Here is a 23,243-nt window from a genome sequence, read left to right as displayed (position 1 = left end):
CTGGACTTTGAAAAAGGAAAGTTACATAAAGGTTATACACACATGAGGTAACATAACTGAAAACTGGTAGAGCTGGTGAAATAGTCTGTTTCTGAGTGACTCAGTTTTCTCATCTCAGATCAATCCCTTTTTAGAACTGCTGTGAGGAACAAATGAGATAATACATGTAAATGCTGGAAGTAATTATTGTACTGATACATGCTTGGCACTCAATAAATGCTTATTTACAATATATATTATCATAATAATTATTATAGTGCAATTAAGTATGAAATTATATTTATTAAGTTTTCTCTTTCAATCTAGACTATAACATCTTTAAAAACAGGAACAAAGTCTTATATCCCTGAGGCCTAGCATAGGGTCTAGAACATGGTAATCATTCTAAAATGTTTGTTGTAAAAAATGAACGTAAGAATTCCTCTGCTGTGTTTCCCATCTGATAGATCAGTGAACAGAGCTACTAGTGGCAAATGCTATACTGATAATCTTTGAAGTGAATATAAATAAAGCGGCCTGCCAAGCATCATAACTACTATATTGGATATATTAGATGGAAAACAAAAGTTGATCAGAATAGTAGGCAAAGTGACATCCAGGCTCCTTTCTCCTTTTTCTTAGTACTCTAAAGTCAGAAGAGGTAGGGAAATACACGTTAGAGTAGAGGCTACTTCGAGCTAGCATTTCTAGGGTTAGGCAGATAAGCAAGAGGAACTTCAGGTGAATTTTCTAATCACAAATGGATTCTCTGGCTCTACAACAACATGTACAAGATAAGCTGCGGCTCACACAGGCAAATATCTGAAAATCAATTACTGAGCAAGGAGGCTTGCATTTATTACAAACATGCAGCATTATGATTAGCATGGCTTATATCCTTCATCTGGCAGAAATAATGGATAAATAATCCACACTGGCATGGAGAAACAAAGTACAGACTTCTTAACAGGGGAAATGTGACTGTTAAGAGACTCTTTAGGGGGTGGATGGGTGGTTCAGTGGCAGAATGCTAACCTGCCATGAGGGAAAACCGGGTTTGATTCCCAGCCCATGCACCCCCAAACAAACAAACAAACAAAAGGAGACTCTAAGCTGAAGTTCAACTTAGATGTTAGAATTCTACTCTGCACAGTAAGGAGCCATGATGGTTCCATTTCATGTCACAACTATCAGAGCCCTTTTTTTTGGCTTCCAGCTAGGCCTCCTGAAATGAAAATTTAACAGTCAAACCATTAATCTGTAATCAGAGGACAAAAGAAACCAAAGAGTATCACTGATTTAGTCTTTTCATCTCTACAAATAGATAGAAAGAGAAATATCTTGCCTAAGAATATATGGTTGTTATTTGAGATGGGGAAAAAACAGTACCTAGCTCCAAGATAATGTTTCAAGAAACAAAATTGAAAAGATTAAAAAAAAATCTATCAAATTAGAGAATCTATAAGCAGATTATTTCTACCCCATATTCGATGCAAGACTTGTATTCCTCCACACAACAAATCCACAAACCAGGTTAGGGAGGGTAAAGCTAGTATTTACAGGGAAAAAACTGACAGATTATAGAGAAATTAAATGACTTGCCCAAGGTCACAGAGTGAGTCAGTCACAGGCAGAACCAAGAATAGAAGCTAGGTCTGCTTACTCTCCTTCAGCATCTATTCCTACAGAACATGCTTCCTGTTTGATCATAGAAAACAGCATGGGTTAGATTTACACTGATTTCAGCAGGGGTGTTTAGTCAAAAGGAGCCAGCTTTGAAAATGAAAAAGTCTACAAAAGTTTCAAGTATGGCTGTCCCTATTAAAAAGTCATTTTCCTCTTAAAAAAAATCAAGAAAATCTCAACAGCAAATCAAAATTTAATATTGATCTTGCTCATTCTCCTATGAGGACAAGAGTTTAAGGGTCTTTCTCTTTCTGACTTCCTCCCACCATCCACTAGTTTTCAAGACAGCAGATCCTACTGCTACCCCTTTCCTCAAATATATATTAATTCTCAGCAGGCTCCAGAAGGAGTAGAGAAGGAGCCAATCTATGAGGAAGCAAACACAAAATCTCCCATAATAGCACAGAGAAGACAGAAAATTGCTGCCAAAAGTAGTATAAATTGCTTTTTTTTTTTGCTTGGGAAAAAAATCATTCCTGGCTTCATAGACACCCTCTTAAAAATGATTCCACAGTGGTTAGCAGCCATGTTCTACATATTAGAACTTTGTTCCTCCAAGAATGCCTGCCATCTACATGACTGTGTAAACTGGATATGAGGAAACTGTCAGATAGAGAAGCAACAGGCTGCCCTTCTGTGGGGTCAAAGGAAGACTTCATTGGCTGTCCCCCAGGGAGTCCAAAAGCACCTCTTTTTTGCTACTGACCCTCAAGGGCACAGTGTGAGGATGAGGTATGATGAAATATCTCTTTATGACAGAGGCTAAGGAGAGGAAAAGCAGTCGCAGAAAACAAGAGGCTAAAACAATTCAATGTCAAAGCAAGTAAGAACTCCCAGGTTAAAAGAATGAGAACAAAATGACCCTCTAAGGGCACAAATACTCCTGATTTTCATAAAGAATTACAGAGAGAACTGTACTGGCCTGGAGGTTGTATGAATGGTGGTTGAGGGCATGAGCCCTGAATCTGGCATAGATTCAAGTTCTAGCTCTGCCACTTGCTAGCTGTGGTCAAGGGCAAGTTAATCTCTCTGAGCATTAATTTACTCACTTGACAAATGGGCTAATAAGTACATCATAAGGTTTGTATGAGGATTAAATGACAACATACATAACACACTATGTACATAGTAAACTTTCAATAAATGGTAGCTATGATTACAATTGCTGTTGATTAGTAGTCAACTACACAATAAAACTCAGGGCAAGGAATAGACATGACCTAAAGCATAATATTTGGCTACTGCATGTCAAAGAGTGTTCTAGTTTGCTAGCTGCCGGAATGCAATATACCAGCAACGGAATGGCTTTTTTAAAATATTTTTTTTAACTTTTTTTATTGTATAGTATAACATATATACAAGGCAAAGAAATAAAAAAGCAATAGTTTTCAAAGCACTCTTCAACAAGTGGTTTCAGGACAGATCTCAGAGTTTCTCATGGGCTACCATACAATCCTTTCATATTTTTTAGCTGCCCCAGAATATAGGAGGCTAGAGGGCTTAAATACTTCTTTATCATCACAATTGACTTTTTTTTCCTTTTTTTGTGAAAAATAACATATATACAAAAAAGCTATAAATTTCAAAACACAGCACCACAATTAGTTGTAGAACATATTTCACACTTTGACATGGGTTACAATGTCACAAGTTTAGGTTTTTACTTCTAGCTGCTCTAAAATACTGGAGACTAACAGAGATATCAACTTAATGATTCAGCATTCATATTTATTTGTTAAGTACTATCTTCTGTGTATAATTCCACCATCAACTTTGATCTCTCCATACCTCTCTTTGGCGTTATTTGGATGGCAATTCTAAATTTTTGGTATTGGAAGAGTCTATCACTAATGTGGGGTAGGGAAGTGGGACTATCTGATGTTCTAGAGAGGCTGAGCTAGGTTTCAGGACTTTTTTGAACCAGGGACCCATCTGGAGGTTGTAGGTTTCTGGAAAGTTACTCTAGTGCATGGAACCCTTGTGGAATCTTATATATTGCCCTAGGTGTCTTTTAAGATTGGCTGGAATGGTCCTGGTTGGGGGCTGGCAGGTTATGGTAGGTAGTAAGGTCTACTTGAAGCTTGCATAAGAGTAACCTGCATAGTAGCCTCTAGACTCTATTTAAATTTTCTCTGCCACTGATACTTTATTAATTATACTTCTTTTCTCCTTTTTGGTCAGGATGTTATGTTGATCCCACAGTGCCAGGTCTGGATTCATCCCTGGGAGTCATCTCCCACATCTCCAGGGAGATTTTCACCCCTGGATGCCATGTCCCACATAGAGGGGAGGGCAATGATTTCACTTGCAGAGCTGGGCTTAGACGGGATGGCTTTTAAAAAGCAGAATTTAATAAATTGCTAGTTTACAGTTCTAAGGCCAAAAAAATATCCCAATTAAAACAAGTCTATAGAAATGTTCAATCTAAGGCATCCAGGGAAAGATATCTTGGTTCAAGAAGGCTGATGAAGTTCAGGGTTTCTCTCTCAAGTGGAAAGGCACATGGTGAACACAGTCAGGGTTTCTCCCTTGGCTGGAAGAGCACATGGCCAACACTGCGTCATTTGCTAGCTTCCTCTTCAGCTATCCAGGAGGCATTTTCTCTCTTTTATCTCCAAAAGTCTCTGGCTGGTAGACTCTTTGCTTTGTGGTGCTGTGGCGTTCTCTGCTCTCTCAGATTCTCAAGCTTTCACCAAAATGTTTCCTTTTTTACAGGATTCCAGTAAAGTAATCAAGACCCACCTAGAATGGGTGGAGACATGTCTCCACCTAATCCTGTTTAACAACCACTCTTGATTGAGTCACATATTCAGGGAGATAATCTAATTAAAGTTTCAAACATTACAGTACTGAATAGGGATTAGAAGAAATGGCTACCTTTACAAAGTGGGATTAAGATTAAAACATGGCCAATTCACCTGGGACAGAACAGTCTCTTCAATAAATGGTGCCTAGAGAACTGGATATCCATATGTAAAAGAATGAAAGAGGACCCGTATCTCACACCCTATACAAAAGTTAACTCAAAATGGATCAAAGATCTAAACATTAGGCCTAAGACCATAAAACAGTTAGAAGAAAAGGTAGGGAGATATCTTATGAAACTTACAATTGGGGGCGGTTTTATGGACATTAAACCTAAAGCAAGAGCACTGAAAAAAGAAAGAAATAAATGGGAGCTCCTCAAAATTAAACACTTTTGCGCACCAAAGAACTTAATCAAGAAAGTAGAAAGACAGCCTACACAATGGGAGACAATATTTGGAAACAACATATCAGATAAAGGTCTAGTATCCAGAATTTATAAAGAGATTGTTCATCTCAACAACAAAAAGACAGCCAACCCAATTACAAAACGGGAAAAAGACTTGAACAGACACCTCTCAGAAGAGGAAATACAAATGGCCAAAAGGCACATGAAGAGATGCTCAATGTCCCTGGTCATTAGAGAAATGCAAATCAAAACCACAATGAGATATCATCTCACACCCACCAGAATGGCCATTATCAACAAAACAGAAAATGACAAGTGCTGGAGAGGATGCGGAGAAAGAGGCACACTTATCCACTGTTGGTGGAAATGTCAAATTGTGCAACCACTGTGGAAGGCAGTTTGGCGGTTCCTCAAAAAACTGAATATAGAATTGCCATACGACCCAGCAATACCATTGCTAGGTATCTACTCAAAGGACTTAAGGGCAAAGACACAAACGGACATTTGCACACCAATGTTTATAGCAGCATTATTTACAATTGCAAAGAGATGGAAACAGCCAAAATGTCCATCAACAGACGAGTGGCTAAACAAACTGTGGTATATACATATGATGGAATATTATGCAGCTTTAAGACAGAATAAACTTATGAAGCATGTAATAACATGGATGGACCTAGAGAATATTATGCTGAGTAAGACTAGCCAAAAACTAAAGGACAAATACTGTATGGTCCCACTGATGTGAACGGACATTCGAGAATAAACTTGGAATATGTCATTGGTAACAGAGACCAGCAGGAGTTAGAAACAGGGTAAGATAATGGGTAATTGGAGCTGAAGGGATACAGACTGTGCAACAGGACTAGATACAAAAACTCAAAAATGGACAGCACAATATACCTAATTGTAATGTAATTATGTTAAAACACTGAATGAAGCTGCATCTGAGCTATAGTTTTTTTTGTTTGTTTGTTTTTTATATATATTTTTTATTTTTATTTTTTTCTCTATATTATCATTTTATTTCTTTTTCTGTTGTCTTGCTATTTCTTTTTCTAAATCTATGCAAATGTACTAAGAAATGATGATCATACATCTATGTGATGATATTAAGAATTACTGATTGCATATGTAGAATGGAATGATTTCTAAATGTTGTGTTAGTTAATTTTTTTTAATTAATAATAAAAAAAAAAAGATTAAAACATGGCTTTTCTAGGGTACATACACCCTTTCAAACCAGCACAAAGAGCTAGGGAAGTTATGAAAACAGGAAAGAAGGCAGTGAGATTCCAGCTGGTAAGAAGGGAAGAAATAAAAAGTCCATTATGGGGATGCAAGGGTAGTTCAGTGGTAGAATTCTCACCTGCCATGTAGGAGACCTGAGTTCGATTACTGGCCCATACACGCCTCCCCCACCCCGACAAAAAATTAAAAAAAATTCAACAAATGGTGTTGCAATAGCAGGATAGTCACATAGAAAAAGAATGAAATGTGACCACCACCATACAGCATACAAAAAAAAACAGTCTATCACAAATACTTTTCAAGAGGACAAAATTTCCTATGTTCCTATCATTGTGGAGACTGGTTGGTATCTAATTTTCTTGTAGACTTCTGTGCAGACAGTGGGAAAATGGTTATGTGGTAAGAATACTGGCAAAGGGGACAAGAATCCGAACGATCCAGGCAGACCTGGAACTCAGGGCCTCCAGGTTCACTTCTCTTTTACCTTCTGTGCAGGGAGACTTCCTTTCCATCTCCCTTTTATATCAAACCCCCATTTAATACTGTTAGCAATAAAGAAGACTTTGAACATTCTATATCTTTTTCGGTTATGTTGCTAGTTCTTCTAAACCAATGCAAATGTACTAAGAAATGATGATCATGCATCTATGTGATGATGTTAAGAATTAATGATTGCATGTGTAGAATGGTATGATCTCTAAATGTTGGGTTAATTTCTTTTTTTCCGTTAATTAAAAAAAAAAAAAAAAAGAGAAGGGATAATTGGAGATGAAGGGATACAGACTGTACAACGGGACTGGATATAAAAACTCAGAAATGGACAGCACAATACTACCCAATTGTAATGCAATTATGTTAAAACACTGAATGAAGCTGCATGTGAGGTATAGGTTTTTTGTTTTTGTTTTTTTTGTTTTTTTTCTTTCTATTATTGTTTTAATTCTTATTCTGTTGTCTTTTTATTTCTTTTTCTAAATCGATGCAAATGTACTAAGAAATGATGAATATGCAACTATGTGATGTTATTAAGAATTACTGATTGTACATGTAGATTGAAATGATTTCTAATTGTTTTGTTAATTCTTTCTTTAATTAATAAAAAAAAAATTGTACATAGAAAAAAAAAAAAAAAAAGAAGACTTTGGAACAAAATTCTGTTCAGCTTGTTGAAATGGTAAAGTGCATATCATAAGTGAGAGAAATTTCAGATCAAAGGCAATCTACCCTGAAATCCTAATTAGAATAAACTGAGCCAAATGGTAGTTCCATATAAACAAACTGAGTGGAACCAACAAGTATGAATTTAGACATTGAAAAGAAAATGACTCCTCTTCCCTCTTTCTGCCAAACTAGAAACTGTTTTTCAAGTGTAGATTGTACCAAAAAGGATTTTCTTAAATCCCAGTCCAAAAGAATCTTTGCTGACATCTATAGCAACCTTGCTCCAGGAAGATAGCTTGACATCTTGGTTGCAAATAAAGAAATTCTATGCTTCACCTCTGTCTTGTCAAAATGACATGAAGTTAACCTGTAATTAAACTCTAAAGCCAGCATCTCACATTGAATAGTATCTCTGAAGGGAGTTATTTTCTTCATAAAGTTCTTGTATTCTTCTAATCAACCTGACTCTGGCATGTGGCCATAAAGACAAATGTGTTCCTCATAATCAGACTCCCTTAAAACAGAAATGCCACTTCTCTCCTGTGGAGCCTATACAATATACCTACTAAGATATATCCTTTATCATGGTCTTCTTTGAACTCTCTTTTTGGAGAAGAAGGAGGTCCGGTGTGCTGTTTGGTCTGGATTTTAGGAAGCTAGAGCTAGTCTTCAGAGTAGAAGAGGTGGAATGCCAAGAAGATATTTGAAGAGTATGTCTAAACCTAAGGTCTGTGCAAAATGGTGAAAACTTGATCAATAAGTAGAGAAGATGATTTAGGCTCCTAGCATCACTAGCTTAGTCTAAATAGTCTCCTATACTATAGGAGGCAACTGTTTTGATAAACCTACTATTCAGTTTCCATTCTGTTGGCAGGAAAGACTTTAAACATACAAATCTACTGAGGTTAATTCCTGTTTAAAATTCTTTAATGGCTTCCCACTGCCTTCAGGATAGAGCTCAAATACCTTAAGGCTGCTTACAAGGATCTGCTTTCTTTCCTCTACTCCTCCCTTGCCAGTCTAGAGCTTTTATACAAGTTGCTCCCTATGTCTGGAATATCCATACCCTTGCTTCCCCTTTACCTGCCTTCTCATCTTTCAGAGTTCTGTTTATATACAACCTTTTCTGATAAGCTCCCCTCATTCTTCAAAACTGACTTAGGAGTCCTTTCCAAAGCAATCTAAACTCCCTTTATTATAGCACATCCCCCACAGTATCATTGCCCAGTTTAACTCTTTTCTCCCACTAGATCCATGAAAGCAAACACCACGTCTATGTATTGTACACCTAGTTACAGTGCTTGACACACAGTACAGTCACAACAAATAAACTTTAAATGGATAAAAGGGAGGAAGGGATGAAGGGGAAAAGGAAGTAAGGAAGAAACTGAGCCACAGTATAAGGGGACCTATTCCTGAGGATGGAGTTTGAAGGGATTCTTGAGGCTGTGAGGCTGGGTAGGTTTCAAGCAGGGTGCCTGTAGCTTTAGCCACAGCAGACAAGGAGCTAGGTCGGTTCATACACTTCTGGAGTGGAGGCAGAAAACCACAGTCCCAAGGGAGGGAAGCACACAAAAATGCAGATGTGGAATTACAAAAGGCACTAAGAAAGTGGGTCAAGAAGTGGGAAGATAGAAGGAAATGAATTTGTTTGATTTCTAAGAAGGGGTACTTCGGACAATTCACTTAGCCTCTTTCAATGAAGGGCTTTAACTAGATAGTGATTTTCAAACTGAGTTCTGAGGAACCCTAGTCTTCTGCAAAAGCCAGTCAGGGTCTAATCTGAGGAAGAGAAAAGATTCATTAGGAAATGTGGTTCCTAATTTTAACCAGAGAAAAATTTTTACACATTGGAGCTCTACTTAAAATCCATTTGATAAAGGGTGCTTTTGCTAAAAATTAAGATTGAAGAGCAGTGGCCTGATATCTTGTAGCCTCAACAGTGCTTGAGCCCATGTGACAGATGGGACCTGTTTGGATGTTGTATTTTACATCGTACAAATGTCCCTCATTGTGAAATTGCCCAGCTGCAGCAATTTCTAGAACCTGTCACTGTTAGAAGTGAATGACAGAATGATAAGCAAACCAAAATCCAGGACCATTGCAAGATTGAAGCCACAGTAAATGCACTTTTAAATTCCATCAAACTATGGTGATACAGAAGCACTAAGGAGCTTCTTTTTCCCCCCTAAACAAAGTTCTGTATACTTATGATCAAGATCATAAGCCAGACACAAAGATGCTATAGGTCAGAAATAAAGAATATTGGATCCAGACCCCATTAAAAAAAAGCAATCCAATTCCAATGAGAAAGAACAATGCAAAAGTTTATCTAGTCAGTCGGCAAGATAGCCTAATTAACATTCTAGTGTAATATCTGTTCTTCTTAGCCAGGTATTCTGAATGTGCTAAAGGATAAAGAAAAGTACTGTCATTGGATACTTTAAAGTCAGCCTTTATCTGAAAGTTACAGACTGGAAATGGAGTAACTGAGATGGGGAGGAAGATGAGAGTCTCACAACATAAGATCTTCAAAGCCCTGGCTTAAGATGGAGATTCCTTTTCTGTGCCGTTCCTTGGCTGTCCATATTTCATGGGGCATTAAAAGGCCACAAATGTCATTCTACTTCAATTCAGAGAACAAAAAAGCAGCAGTAATATGATCTTACCTAGGTCCTTCCTCGTCACCCTGAAAAACAATAGAAAGAAACAGCATTAGAATCAAGATCATGTAAAGACCAGTTTAGATTTCTTTCTTTTCTCTTCTCCTAACCTGAAAGTAGGTTTGTGCATTTATTGTACCAGAGACAAATCAATGGACATCTAAAGGCTAAGTCAAGGACTAATATAATCTCTATATTCAAAATGTCCAGCAGAGATGAACTGATAATTTGCCCTTGCAAGTAGAGAAGTAAATGCAGAGAGTTAGGAAGCTTAAATAATAGTCCTGCCTTTTTATATGTACAGCTGGCAGAATTTATTGAGAGCCCAAAATAGTAACAGGCCTTAGGAAGAAGCTGACCAGCTCCAAAAGCATCAAGCTGTTTCTTTCAAAGACATTCTACTTTGGTCTAGCATTTTTTTTTCCCCAAACATGAACACAGCAACTCTAATATATAGTACACTATTGGAAGGGGAACTGAACTGGGACTGAGGAAATTGAGATTGTAGTCCAAGTTCTGCTACTTATTAGCTGTACGCCCTTGTGTAAACTAATGAATTAATCTGGAAACTGATCTCTTTAAAAGGGTAGTTTTAGCATTTGATGATCCAGAGCATCCCTTTGGCTAAACAATGGCTTTTTTTCTTTCTCCCATTCACTCTTTGCAAAAAGAAGGTATAGGTGTTATTTTTCCAGGTAGTGCACTTTCAACCTGATATTGTCAGTGATCACAGCAGATTCCTTTGCAATGAGATTCAAAAGACTCGACTTTCCAAGGGAACCTCATATTTTTTTTGACAGAATCTCTTTTACATCCTCCTTTTTAACCACTCAGGATTGGTCTTATAGAGAATGAATCTCTCAGCTGCTGATTAATCCCCAGAGAATTAATGAATTATTTTTCAGTTCTTATTGGTATAAAGGAGGATGAACTCTGGAGTCAGATGAGAATAGGTTCATATTTTGGCTTTGTTGCTTTCTTGCTGTGTTTCCTTGGTTAAGCTACTCTGACTCTCCTAATTTCAATTTCTTAATTTGTTATTTGGGGATAACTGAATATGAAGATTAAATGAAATAATGTATCTAAATGATAACACAGTGCCTGAGACACAGGAAACACTTAATAAAAGTTATTTAACAATGTTGGTAGCAAATCAGTATGATTTGTTGAGAATCTACTATATGTGCGTGCTGAGGGCAAAACATTAAATAACTCTCAATGACCTAACCTTCTAGGATTTCCCTATTAGGAGCCTGGAGATGGGCAGATAGAAAATTAACTATGATAAATGTGTTAAGGGCGCTATCAAAGACATGAACAGAATGCTTTAAGAATCAAAAATGAAGCAATGGATGCTACATAGAGAGGGTAGGGAAGGCTTAACACAGAAGGTGACATTTATATTAGTACTTGAGGGATAAGTAGGATTTTTCCCAGGCCAGGTACAGAGAAAAGTGGAAGGGCATCGTACTGGCAAAAGCAAAGGCAGAGATTTAAAAGAAAAAAAATGTACTGTTTGTTCAAAGAACTTTGAGATTTGTGAAATTAGAGAATGAGGTTGTATATATGTGTGTCTTGGGCAGGGTATGGGAAGGGGATGCTGATGGTGAGGGGTCAGGGAGGTAGGAATGTGACTGGGATAAAGGATTGCCAGGGTATAAGACTGTAAAGGATGGCTGTAGCCAGAAAGGTTATTTAAGTCAGATTACACACTGGAGGGTGAATAAGGAGGGCATTTTTAGCAGACTCTTAAGAAATCAAATAGTGCTGAAGGCACTTATCCATACTCTGAGAAAGAAGTGGAGTGAGTGGTATAGGGAGGATACAGGAATGGCAGAAGCTTTCTTTGCATTTTGATTGATTGATTTGTCTTATGGGAACTATAATCTAGTAAAAAAAAGTCATAAAATTTAAATTTAACATGAGTTACATAACTATCAATGACACAATTAAACCTTAATACAAATTTTCAATTATCTTCAGATGTTTAAGCATAATTACATAGGAGAACCATATGGAAAAAAGTATCTGAACTTCCTTCCATGATTTAAAGCAAGTTTTTCTCATAATCACACATCCTGATACAATGATTAAAAGACAGAGATTCTGAGTTAGAGAAACATGGCTTCAAATTCTGGCTCATCAATTCCAACTATGGGACTCCTGGCAATTTACTTAGCTCTTCTGAGGTTCAGCTTCCTCATGTGCAAATGAAGATCATAATTCTTACCTCACAGGGTAACTATGTTGATTAAAATAAATGAGAAAATTTATGTAGACATTAAGCAAATATCTGGTACATTATAAGTTTTCAACAAATGGTGGTCATATTGTACTTCTTCTGAATTGTTAATAACATTTCTAAGGGAGAGTCGAGAAAGACATAGAAGATGAACACAAGGTTCTGCTTTATGTTCACCTATTTTTGCTGCTAAAAGAACCATGGTTCTTTTCAGAGACAATCACCATTATAATGAATGGAGGGGCCAGGATGAGAGTTTCACTGTTGAAAGAATGAATAAATGAATGAAAGAAAACACACACACACACACACACACACACACACACACACACGATTTATAAGGCCATTTTGAAAAGGCCAGGAGACTTTCAGAAGATTACTAACTTTGCCAACAAAAGATATGCACATGCTATTCCCACTACTCGAAATGCACATCTCTTATTCTGAAAGCCTGGTTAATTCTATCCATCCTTTGGAATCAAGCCTCACTCAGAAACTATTCCTCACTCACAATTCAAGTAAGGTAATCCTTCCCTGTCTTTCACATCTGAATGATGCATACTTCTAGGCTAATAACGCATGACAGCTCTGTATAGTATCTCCTTCCTTGGATTTCAATTTCTTGAGAAGAGAAACTGCTTTGTTCACCTCTGTATTCACTATAGGCACAGAGCAAATAATTATTCAAGAACAGAAAAGGAGAGCAAGACATAAGAAGGATTTAAGGAGATTAATTTCTATCATTTTTATGAATGAATTTCTGATCTCAGAGAATCAGAATTTTAGAGCTGAAAGTCTTTAAACACCAATTTCATTTAAACAACCTCTTAAACAACACTCCCAAAATCTGCAAAACATACTAGTGCTTGCCACACCTAGAATGCCCTCAGCTGAAAGGTTACAAACTAATTTTGCCTCCCATTTCCACTTCTATCAGTAGAAATATGTGGTCACCAAGAATCAAATATATTTGTTCCTAAGCTTGTTTATGCCAGTTGAACTCTTTATAATGACACGTTCAATTTAATAACAAAAAATGTATGTGAGAGAGGATTTTTTGGTGCTTCCATGAGTTGTTTCTGACATGAAAACTAAGTCAAATGTTTTGTAAGCATTCAATAAAAATGAACTACTGTCAGTTTTGTTATAGGTAAGATATGTGCAAAATATTTGGAAAAATTAGTTATAGAAACCTAGGATTCTGCAATCAACTTGCTTCTGATGAGTTCCCACCCGACACTTAAGGAGACTTAAATTAGACATCATAAATGGAACAGAAATATGATTTTGAACTGCAAACAGCAAACTCATAATCTTACAAATAAATAAATGAATGAATGAATGTCCTTGATGCTGGGTCAAAAGACTGTATATATATATATTTGAAATGAATGTTTAAAACATGCATGTACCATTTTTAATGATTTCCCAATTTGAGCCAGGTTTTTCTAGTATTATTTCACTGCAACTTAGTATTCCTCCCTCAAATGGGACACAAGGTAGAAATGCTCATGGCATGCAAATAAAAATAAAGACATACCATTTTTAAAATATATGACTTTGCCACAGAGTTTCTTAAAATGCTTTAACTCAATTCTGGCAAAGTTAAATGATATAGTCATTTTCAAAACCAATGATAAGAATAAAATAATTTTGTGGATAGTATGCAAATATGTACTGAAGTCTAAAAAACCTCCACAACTTTAACCTACATCTTTAAAGAGGTCCACATCTTTTTTTTTTTTTTTTAAATATATTTACATGGGCAAGCTCTGGATAAGAAAAATTTCCAAGCCTCTTCTTTTTTTTCTCTGGCATGTATAGGCTCCAGGAATTGAATCTGGGTCTCCAGCATGGCAGGCGAGAACTCTGCCTGCTCAGCCACTGTGGCCTACCCCCATATCTCTTTATAAGGCTAAAAATATTCACAAATTTGATTTCTTCACAGTCATTTACTATATTATCATAACAAGAATAAGAGTTGAAAATAACTTAAAATGCAACAATGAAGTAGAAGTCAAACTTGTATCTTTGATTCAGTATTCAAACATCATGTTATGAAGACTTCCACTAATAAAAGGAAAATTTTAAATATTATGTGAAAAAAAAGTGGAACAAATGAAATACCCAATGCTAACTATCAATTTAGTGTATGTGCATAATTCCTTTCTGTTACGTCTATAACTCTTAAGCATTCTATAAGAAACTTTACTTATTTAGTTATTGATGAAGGGAACTACCACATCTTATTAGACCTATGGGAATGGTAGTGAAACTACTCTTCAACCCTACATGCAGTAAGATGGCCAAAAATTACACTGAAATTAAAAAAAAAAGGAAACGTTGACCTACACACTTTCAAAATTTCTACATTTTACATGAAGTGGTATGGTATTAATGCTAAGCAGACAGAAAATGTAAGGCTATATATATATTGTAATCTCCATAGAGAATGGTAAAAAAAAAAGCAAATAAATAGAGTTAAAAGGCCAATAGGTAAATTAAAATGAAATTAAAGTTTCAAAATTCAAAAAAAAAGAAGGAAAAGACAGAGAAAAACAAAAACCAGAAGGACAAACAGAAAACAAATCATATAATGGTAAGCCTAAGTTCAAACATACACTAAGTTACATTAAATATTAATGCACTATAAATTTCAATTCAAAGACAGGGATTTTCAGAATGAGTAAAAGAATAACACCCAGCTATATCTAGCTAAAAATCGCATTTTAACAACACAGAGTGAAAGCAAATGAATGGAAAGAGATATACCATGCAAATAGTAAGCATAGAAGAATGAATTGACTCTAACATTAGATGAAAGAGACACAAAGACAAACAGTACTATCAGAGAAAAAGAGGGTAAATTCATAATGACAAAAGGGTCAATTCATCAGAAAGACATAACAATCACAATATATATTTTCCTAGTAATAAGAGATTCAAAAAATATGAAGAAAAGTTTGACAGAATTAAAGGGAGAGATAGATAACTGTACAACCATACCTGAAAATTTTAACACCCCTTTCAGCAGCTGATAGAAATATTAGTCAAAAAATCAGTAAAAGCATAAATGATCTAAACAATACCTAAGTGATAATTAATATGGACACTTCATCCTAAACTACAGAATTCTTTACAAGTGCATATTACACATTCACTGAGATAGACCACATGCTAGACCACATGAATTTTAATAAATCTTAAAAGACTGAAACTCAAAATATGTTCTCTGATCACAACAGAACTAAATTGGATATTAATAACAAAAAGATATCCAGGAAAACCTCTAATATTTGGAAATTAAACAACACACTTTTTTTTTTTTTTTTAGAGAGAGGGAGGAAGGGAAGGAAAGACAGAGAGAAGGAAGGAAGGGAGGAAGAAAGGGAAACATCTTTAAACATTTTCTTGTTTTATTGTATTTTGTTTGTTTGTTTGTTTTTTACATGGGCTGGGGCCGGGAATCGAACCGAGGTCCTCCGGCATGGCAGGCAAGCACTTTGCCCGCTGAGCCACCGCGGCCCACCCAACAACACACTTTTAAATAATTAATGAGTAAAAGAAAAAAAATTCACATGGTAAATGAGAAAATATTTCAAACTGAATGATAATTAAAATACAAATTATCAAAATTTGAGGGATTCAACTAAAGCTTAGAGGGAAACGCACCACTTTAAAATCTCACATGAGAAAAAGAAAATAAGAAAATCAATGCCCCATGAAGGTAGAAAAAGAAAAGGAAGGTAAATCCAAAATAAGTAGAAAAAAGGAAATCAAGAGCAAATCAAAACAAAATAGAAAAAAAGCAAAAGAATAAAACTAGCAGATAAAAAGTGAGTTCATTTAAACTTTTATATATTATGCCAGAATAACCTCTATACTAAAACCTGATAGACATTATGAAAACATAAAATAATAGACCAATATTCCTCATGAATAGATACAAAAATTCTTAATAAAATATGAGCAAATTGAATACAGATAATACATCATGACCAAGTATATCTTAGGAATGCAATATTGATTTAACATTGTAAAATTAATCAACATAATTAATCATTACGATAGAGTAAAGGAGAAAACCCACAAGAATATTTCAATAGATATAGAAGAGACATCTGAGAATATTTAACCTCAATTTATGATTAAAGAAAACAACACAGCACATTATGGAAAGGAGCTTCCTCAAACTGATAAAGGGCAACCACAAAAAACCTACAACTAACATCATAGTTGATGGTGACATACTGAATGTTTTCCCCTTAAGACTGGGAATAAGACAAGAATGTCCACTTTCACCAATTAGATTAGGCATTGTAATGGAAGTCCTAGACACAGAAAAAAAAAGAAATAAGACGTTAAGACAGAAGTCAAACTGTCTATATTTGCAGACAGAATGATTATTATAGAAAGTCTTAAAAGAATTTTATAAAACCACTATTATAACCAATAAGTGAATTCAGCAAGGTAACAACCTACAAAACTAATATGCAAAATTAAGGGAAAGTATTTCCTTACCATTACTACAGGACAGGGATCTAAGTCATAGTTTTGTCCTCGGGCTTCAATGGAGAGGGACACCACTCATTACTCTGAAGAGGAAGAGGTATATGAGGGTGAAAGTCAGAGAGTTTCACCTATAGGTGCCATTGAAGGAAAATGATTCCTTATTACTGCAGGTAAGGGTGTAAAACAAGCTTCTACTCCACTGGTCCCACTGCTGCAGTGCCTACTGAGGTAAGGAGAAGAGCAGCTGTTTTCATGGTACTCAACTACAGAACAGAGAGATATGGTCAAAAGTTTCTCCCCTGCTAGGATGCCTTTTTATGTTTTTTTAGGGGCTTTTATTTTGTCTGTGGTCATTAGTGTTTTCCATTTGCAGGCTTCTCTAGCACCCAGGCCAGGATATATAGGAAGTGTTAAAAAAAAAAAAAAAAAACTTACATGAAACTAACTGCTCAAATCCCAAGCAATCTGCAGAAAAACCAAAGAGATTTCCTGAAGTTTTTTATGTATTCTGCATATTAAACCCTTATCAGATACATGATTTCAAATTTATTCTCCTATTCTGTAGTTGTCTTTTCACCTTTTACCATTTGAGGTACAAATGTTTTAAATTTTGATGAACTCCAATTCATTTCTTCTTTTGTTGTTCATGTTTTTGGCATAAAATCGAACATATTTCCTACTACAAGGTCATGAAGATATTTCCCTATGTTTTCTTCAAAGAGTGTTACAGTATTAAATCTTATAGTTCAGTTGTTGATACATTTTAAATTAATTTTTATGTATGGTAAGAGGTAGGAGTCTGAACTCATTCTTTTGTATGTGGATTTCCAGTTGTACCAGCACCATTTGTTGAAGAGACTATTCTTTACCTCTTGATTGGACTTGGCATGCAATTTGCTTTTTTTGCAGAGGGAGGCACAGGGAAACGAACCTGGGTCTCTGGCATGGCAGAGAGAATTCTGTCAGTAAGCCACTATCGCATCAGCCGCAACTTGCTTTTAAATGTATCAAAAAACAGATGGATTGAGGGTGCACAGGTGATTCAGTGGTATAATGCTGGCCTTCCATGCAGGAGACCTGGGTTCGATTCCCAGATCCTGCACCCCAAAAAATAAATAAATAAAAATAAGACGGATTGAGGAATAGAAAGTTAGAAAGATGGCCGGCTACGTAATGAAGCAAATATATAAGATGCTAATGGTTGTATCTTGGTGGTAGGTATATGAGTGTAATCAGTAAAATTCTTTAAACTTTGTTGTATGCCTGAAATTTTTCATCATAAAATGCTGGGAGGAAAATCTTTTGATTGAGTTCAAAATGCAGGTGAGTCTGCTTTTTTCTTTAATGTTTTTTTATTGTGCAAAATAACATATATAAGAAAGCAAAGAAAGAAAAAAGCAATAATTTTCAAAGTACACTTCAACAAGCAGCTACAGAACAGACCCAAGAGTTTATCATGGGTTATTTTTCCACCAAATTAGATTTTTCCTTCTAGCTGCTCCTAAACACTGGAGGCTAGAAGGATTATTAATACAGTGATTCAACAGTCAAACTTATTTGTTAAATCCTATTCTCTCTATTATACCTCCTCCTTCTCCTTTGATCCTTCTCCCAATCTATAGGGATCTTTGGGCAGTGCCCATTCTGACTTTCTCGCGTTGAGAAGTGGTGTCAACACTAAAGGATAGTAATTAATTGATAGTCTTGGAGAGGCTAGTCCCTCTGGGTTTCAAGATTTCTCTGACCTAGGAACTCTCCAGGAATTATATGTTCCAGGAAAGCAAACTTAGTGCATGAAACCTTTACAGAGTCTCAGTTTGAGCCCTATGTGTTCTCAAGAGTCAAAAGGAATGATGTCGGTTGGTTTCCAGACTTCATTTGATCTCTCTTGGGCACTGATGCCTTATTTTCTTATATCTCTTTCCCCTCCACCCCTTGGTCTGGAATGTGCTGTTGATCCCAGGGCGCCAGGACCAGGCATATCCCCACACCGCCAGGGAGACCTTCAGTCCTGAATGTTATGTCCTATGCAGGGGGGATGGACAATGCCTTTCCTGGCAGGGAGGGACAGAGAGAGAGAGAGAGAGAGAGAGAGAAACAAAGAGGTTTCCTGGAAGCAACTCCCAGGCCCGCCATGGGCAGTCTTAGCTTCTCCCCCACAGAAATAAGTTCTATACGGGCAAGCCTCAAAATCAAGGGCCTGGCCCATGTTGCTAGGAATCCCCAATGGTTAAGAGGGTACAAGGTTGTTCAAATGAGCTATCAGACAATTTGATTTAGATTATGTATTACAGAAAATCTAGGTTCTAGACATAACAAACCTCTCTGAATTTGGTCCCATACAGTAGGTGAATTTCTAGAGTATATACATTAGCATTATCACTTTTTACCCTGTATTCTGATTTACCTTAAACCCAGCCAGATGGGCTTTGTCTTTAACTCTAATTGAGGCCTGATCTCCCCTTGGTTACTTTAACTGTTATTATATATAGCTATGCTAACCTTCAGGGCTGCAGCACACTATCTCTGTGTTCTAGTCTGCTAGCTGCCAGAATGCAATATACCAGAAACAGAATGGCTTTAAAAAGGGGAATTTAGTAAGCTGCTAGTTTACAGTTTCAAGGCTGAGAAAATGTCCCAATTAAAACAAGTCTATAGAAATGTCCAATCAAAGGCATCTAGAGAAAGATACCTTGGTTTAAGAAGGCCGATGAAGTTCAAGCTTTCTCTCTCTAGTGAGAAGGCACGTGGTGAACATAGTCAGGACTTCTCTCTCAGCTGAAAGGGCACGTGGCAAACATGGCATCATCTGCTAGCTTTCTCTCCTGGCATCCAGTTTCATGAAGCTCCCTGGGAGGTGTTTTCCTTCTTCATCTCCAAAGGTTGCTGGCTCATGGACACTCTGCTTCATGGTACTGCCACATTCTTTGCTCCCTCTGAATCTCTTTCTTTCTCCAAAATGTTTCCTCTTTTATAGGACTCCAGAAACTAATCAAGACCCATCCACATGGGTGGAGACATGTCATCACCTAATCCAGTTTAACAACTACTCTTCATTAGGTTACATCTACAGGGAGATGATCTAATTACAGATTCAAACATACAGTATTGAATAGGGATTATTCTGCCTTTACAAAATGGGATTTAGATTAAAACATGGCTTTTCTAGGGGACATACATCCCTTCAAACCAGCACATTCTGGATCCCAGGTGTCACAGAGTTACTCAAAGTACCAGGGAAATACCAGCTGATACACATATAGCTCAGTGTCTCAGCATCCAGAAATACATTTACAACCTCAGACTAAGTGTGGCTACTATATGGACTTACAATCTAGGCTCCAATTTTCTTATAAGTATTTTCTGAAAGTGATCTTAGCATAGTTGTTCCTTTGTTTCTGGCTTATTTTGCACAAAACATTGTCTCCAAGGTTTATTCAGTTTGTTGTGTGCCTCTCGACATTCTTCATTTTTGTAGCCACACCGTATTTCACCATATAAATGTATCATAGCTGGTCATTTTACTTCTCAGTCATTTTATCCTTCTTCTCCCTCAAGTATAATTTCCAAAGTAAACAAATCGTGTTTTACAGTATCCTCACTTGGTTGTACAATCAGCAGCACTCTCAATTTTAGACCATTTTCATTGGTCCATAATGACAAAGAATCTGACAAACAGAGCATTACCAACTATCAAATTAAAACCACCGCTTATCATCTCCCCCATCATACCCCCCTCCATTAGCTGACCTTAATAGTGATATGGTATTGGTGATGTCTTCCTGTTAACAATTGGCCATAGAATAAAATGCAAGTGAGTTTTTAAAACTTCTGTATCATGCAAAGGGAAGAAAAAGAATCACAGAAAGACCCTGCTAGAAGAACGGAATTAATAACCACAAAATTAACCATCTTTACTGAATTCTGTGTAATACAACAAATGTACTGAAAATTTACTCTGACCAATAAGTTATCAGGTTAGCTGGAATGACGGGCTATTAAATGGTAACAGCTCTCACCAACTGAATGCTAGTTCTTGCTTGTAATCGCTTATTTTGTCTATAGCCTGGCCCTTAGGCCCTGTCACCTCTAGCATCCTGTGATGGTTTGAAGTAGTATGTACTCCAGAAAAGAACATGCTCTTAAAGTCATCCATTCGTGTGTGTGTGGACCCACTATAAATAAGGTCTTTTGGTGAGTAGGATCTTAACTTGAGGTATGACTCACTTCATGCAGGGTGGGTCTTAATACTCTTTTTAGAGTCTTTTATAGGAGATGAGAGACAGAGAAAAGCTAATACTGAAAAAATTCCCAGAGAAGCTGAGAGAGAAGCAGCCTAAGCTGGAAGCAGCGAAACTCAGGAGAGAAGGGAGAGACCAACACACATCACCACATGCCTGACCAAACGAGAGGAGCTGAGGATCGCTGGCAGCCGGTCTTCAGGGAGAAAGTATCATCTGCTGATGCCTTGAGTTGGACATTTTCATGGCCTAAGAACTGTAAGCTTGTAAGTTAATAAATCTCTATTGTAAAAGCCAACCCATTTCTGCTATATTGCATTTGTCATTTTAGGAAACAAAAACAGAATTCTATCAGAATTAACAAGCATAGGACAACTGAGGTGCTTAAAGGATTTTTAATGTTGGGGACAGAATAAATCCATTATTTGAAATGAAATAAAAAGTGGAGGATTTGTCTCAAGATTAAATATTTACTTTTGGAAGACCAACTGTTGGTTTGAGGCTGTTACATACTCCAGAAAAGTCATGTTCTTTTTCCTAATCCAATCTTGTGGGGCAGACCTTTTGATTAGGTTGATTTAATGGAGATGCATCTCTGCCCATTCAAGGATTCTTAATCTCCTTACTAAAGTCCTTTAAGAGGGACCATTTTGGAAAATTCAGAGCTGAAACAGAGATATTTGGGGGCAGAAAAAAGCACCCCCCAGGGAAACTATCTGAAACCAGAAGCCAAAGAACCAGCAGACATCAGCCACACGCCTTCCCAGATCAGCCTTTCTTGAGTCATGGTATCTTTATCTGGATACTTTAGTTCGGATATTTTTTATGGCCTTAGAACTGTAAACTTAAAAAATTCCCTTTATAAAAGCCAACCCATTTCTGGTACACTGTATTTACAGCAGCATTAACAAACTAAAACAGCAGCCTAATCAAGAAGATTAATAAATGGAAAGGTCTAACTAGAAGGGAACTGGAGGCAGAATTATGCCACTGAGCCCCTGAGTTAACTCTGGTTGATCTTTTTGTTTATTAAGACTCAAAGTGACCATCTTTACACTGCAAAAGGCCTTAAGAACGCAACATTGTCTAGGACACATCTCATAATTCTTACACAGATACAAATCAGATGCTTGGCATATGGTATCTAATATAGGAAAAGCACAGGCACTAGAATAGGACAGATTCAAATTTGAATTCAGGTTCTATTATCTCCTAACTAAACGGCATCAGAACAATGTCTCTACATCTCTACAGTTCAATGTCCCATCTTTAAAATGGAGCTATTGAATGCTGATGTAAGGACTAAATGAAATGATGAAAATAAAGTACACTCTTACCTATGTAGAAAGTTGGCTAGGAACATATTTTCTTAATTCTGGGAAGGATGAAATGAAAAGAACAAGAGCACTTTTTTTCACACAGAAAGTAATCAAGAAACCTGGATGGAAACAACAGATAATCTGTACAATGGTCTCTTATACTTCCTGTCAAGATGGCTTGGGCAATACCCGCCTCCTGGATTATACCTTGGCTCTTCTTTCCTCAGCCAAGGCAAGACTGCCAGTTAAGGCTGAGTTCACTGAGTCAGCAGAAGTCCTGGAAAGTCCATAGAACTCTTGTAGGTTTTCTTTTAGAAGGGCCCAGCCTAAGCCTATCTGGCATAGGCTTGACTAGAATTTTCAACATAATGCTGTAAAATCTAACAAAAAGCAGTCTTATCCCTAGTAGTTGAAATACGTTATTACATTTGTATCTTTTTTAAATGGTTGCCCTAAATTCATTTTTAGAAATAGATCCTAAATGCCTGAATATGTTTCTTGTAAAATATCAAAGCCTTCTTATTCCTAATACAAAGTAATAATGAATATAGTGACTATTATTTATAAAGCATTTAACATCTATCTTGCTTGTTTCATTCACACTGTTTTTGATCTTCACAATGCCCTATCACACATGCCTCTCTTAACCTAGCAATTATGCCCCAATTTAATGCAGTTGGCTCCATATAAAAACCAGCCTAAAGCACTTTTTCACTATTCACAGAATCAGTTCAAAACTTTTCAGTTATGGCCTGCTTTATGTGCCACTTCTTGACCAGTTCTAATTCAGCCCAGTTCTAATCTCTGTGACCCATTTCACTTCTCTGGACCTGTCAATTGCCCTTTTCTCTGATTTTGATGTCTGGTTTTCCCATCCCACTGACAGTATTACTTTAAATTATGGGGCTTAATACCTTGCTAGGCCAGCTAATGGGTACAGGTCCTAGTGGCCAATACTTTTGTACTAGTCTATGT

The 23,243-nt window shown here is 36.7% G+C and overlaps 1 protein-coding gene across 7 annotated transcripts in view; it reads right to left on the bottom strand.

Annotated features, from left to right (window-relative positions):
• The window catches only part of TRIM44 (tripartite motif containing 44), a 197,300-nt gene that overhangs the window by 68,776 nt on the left and 105,281 nt on the right, over positions 1-23,243 (bottom strand). For 3 of the 7 annotated variants that reach the window (XM_077114426.1, XM_077114420.1, XM_077114421.1), the window contains 2 exons: positions 16,718-16,791; positions 9,961-9,980 (listed from right to left, as the gene is read on the bottom strand). The exons of 1 other annotated variant lie outside the window; for it this stretch is intronic. In XM_077114426.1, coding sequence (XP_076970541.1) covers positions 16,738-16,791 — 54 coding nt within the window. In that variant the 3' untranslated portion in view covers positions 9,961-9,980; positions 16,718-16,737. The remainder of the gene's footprint in view (positions 1-9,960; positions 9,981-16,717; positions 16,792-23,243) is intronic. 3 more of the 7 variants (XM_077114422.1, XM_077114424.1, XM_077114423.1) reach the window with 1 other exon arrangement.

This window comes from Tamandua tetradactyla, chromosome 8 (genome assembly GCF_023851605.1).
Source record: "Tamandua tetradactyla isolate mTamTet1 chromosome 8, mTamTet1.pri, whole genome shotgun sequence".
Lineage (NCBI taxonomy): Eukaryota > Metazoa > Chordata > Mammalia > Pilosa > Myrmecophagidae > Tamandua > Tamandua tetradactyla.
Note: the sequence above shows the minus strand (reverse complement) of the source record. Positions and strands in the feature narration are given on the sequence as shown.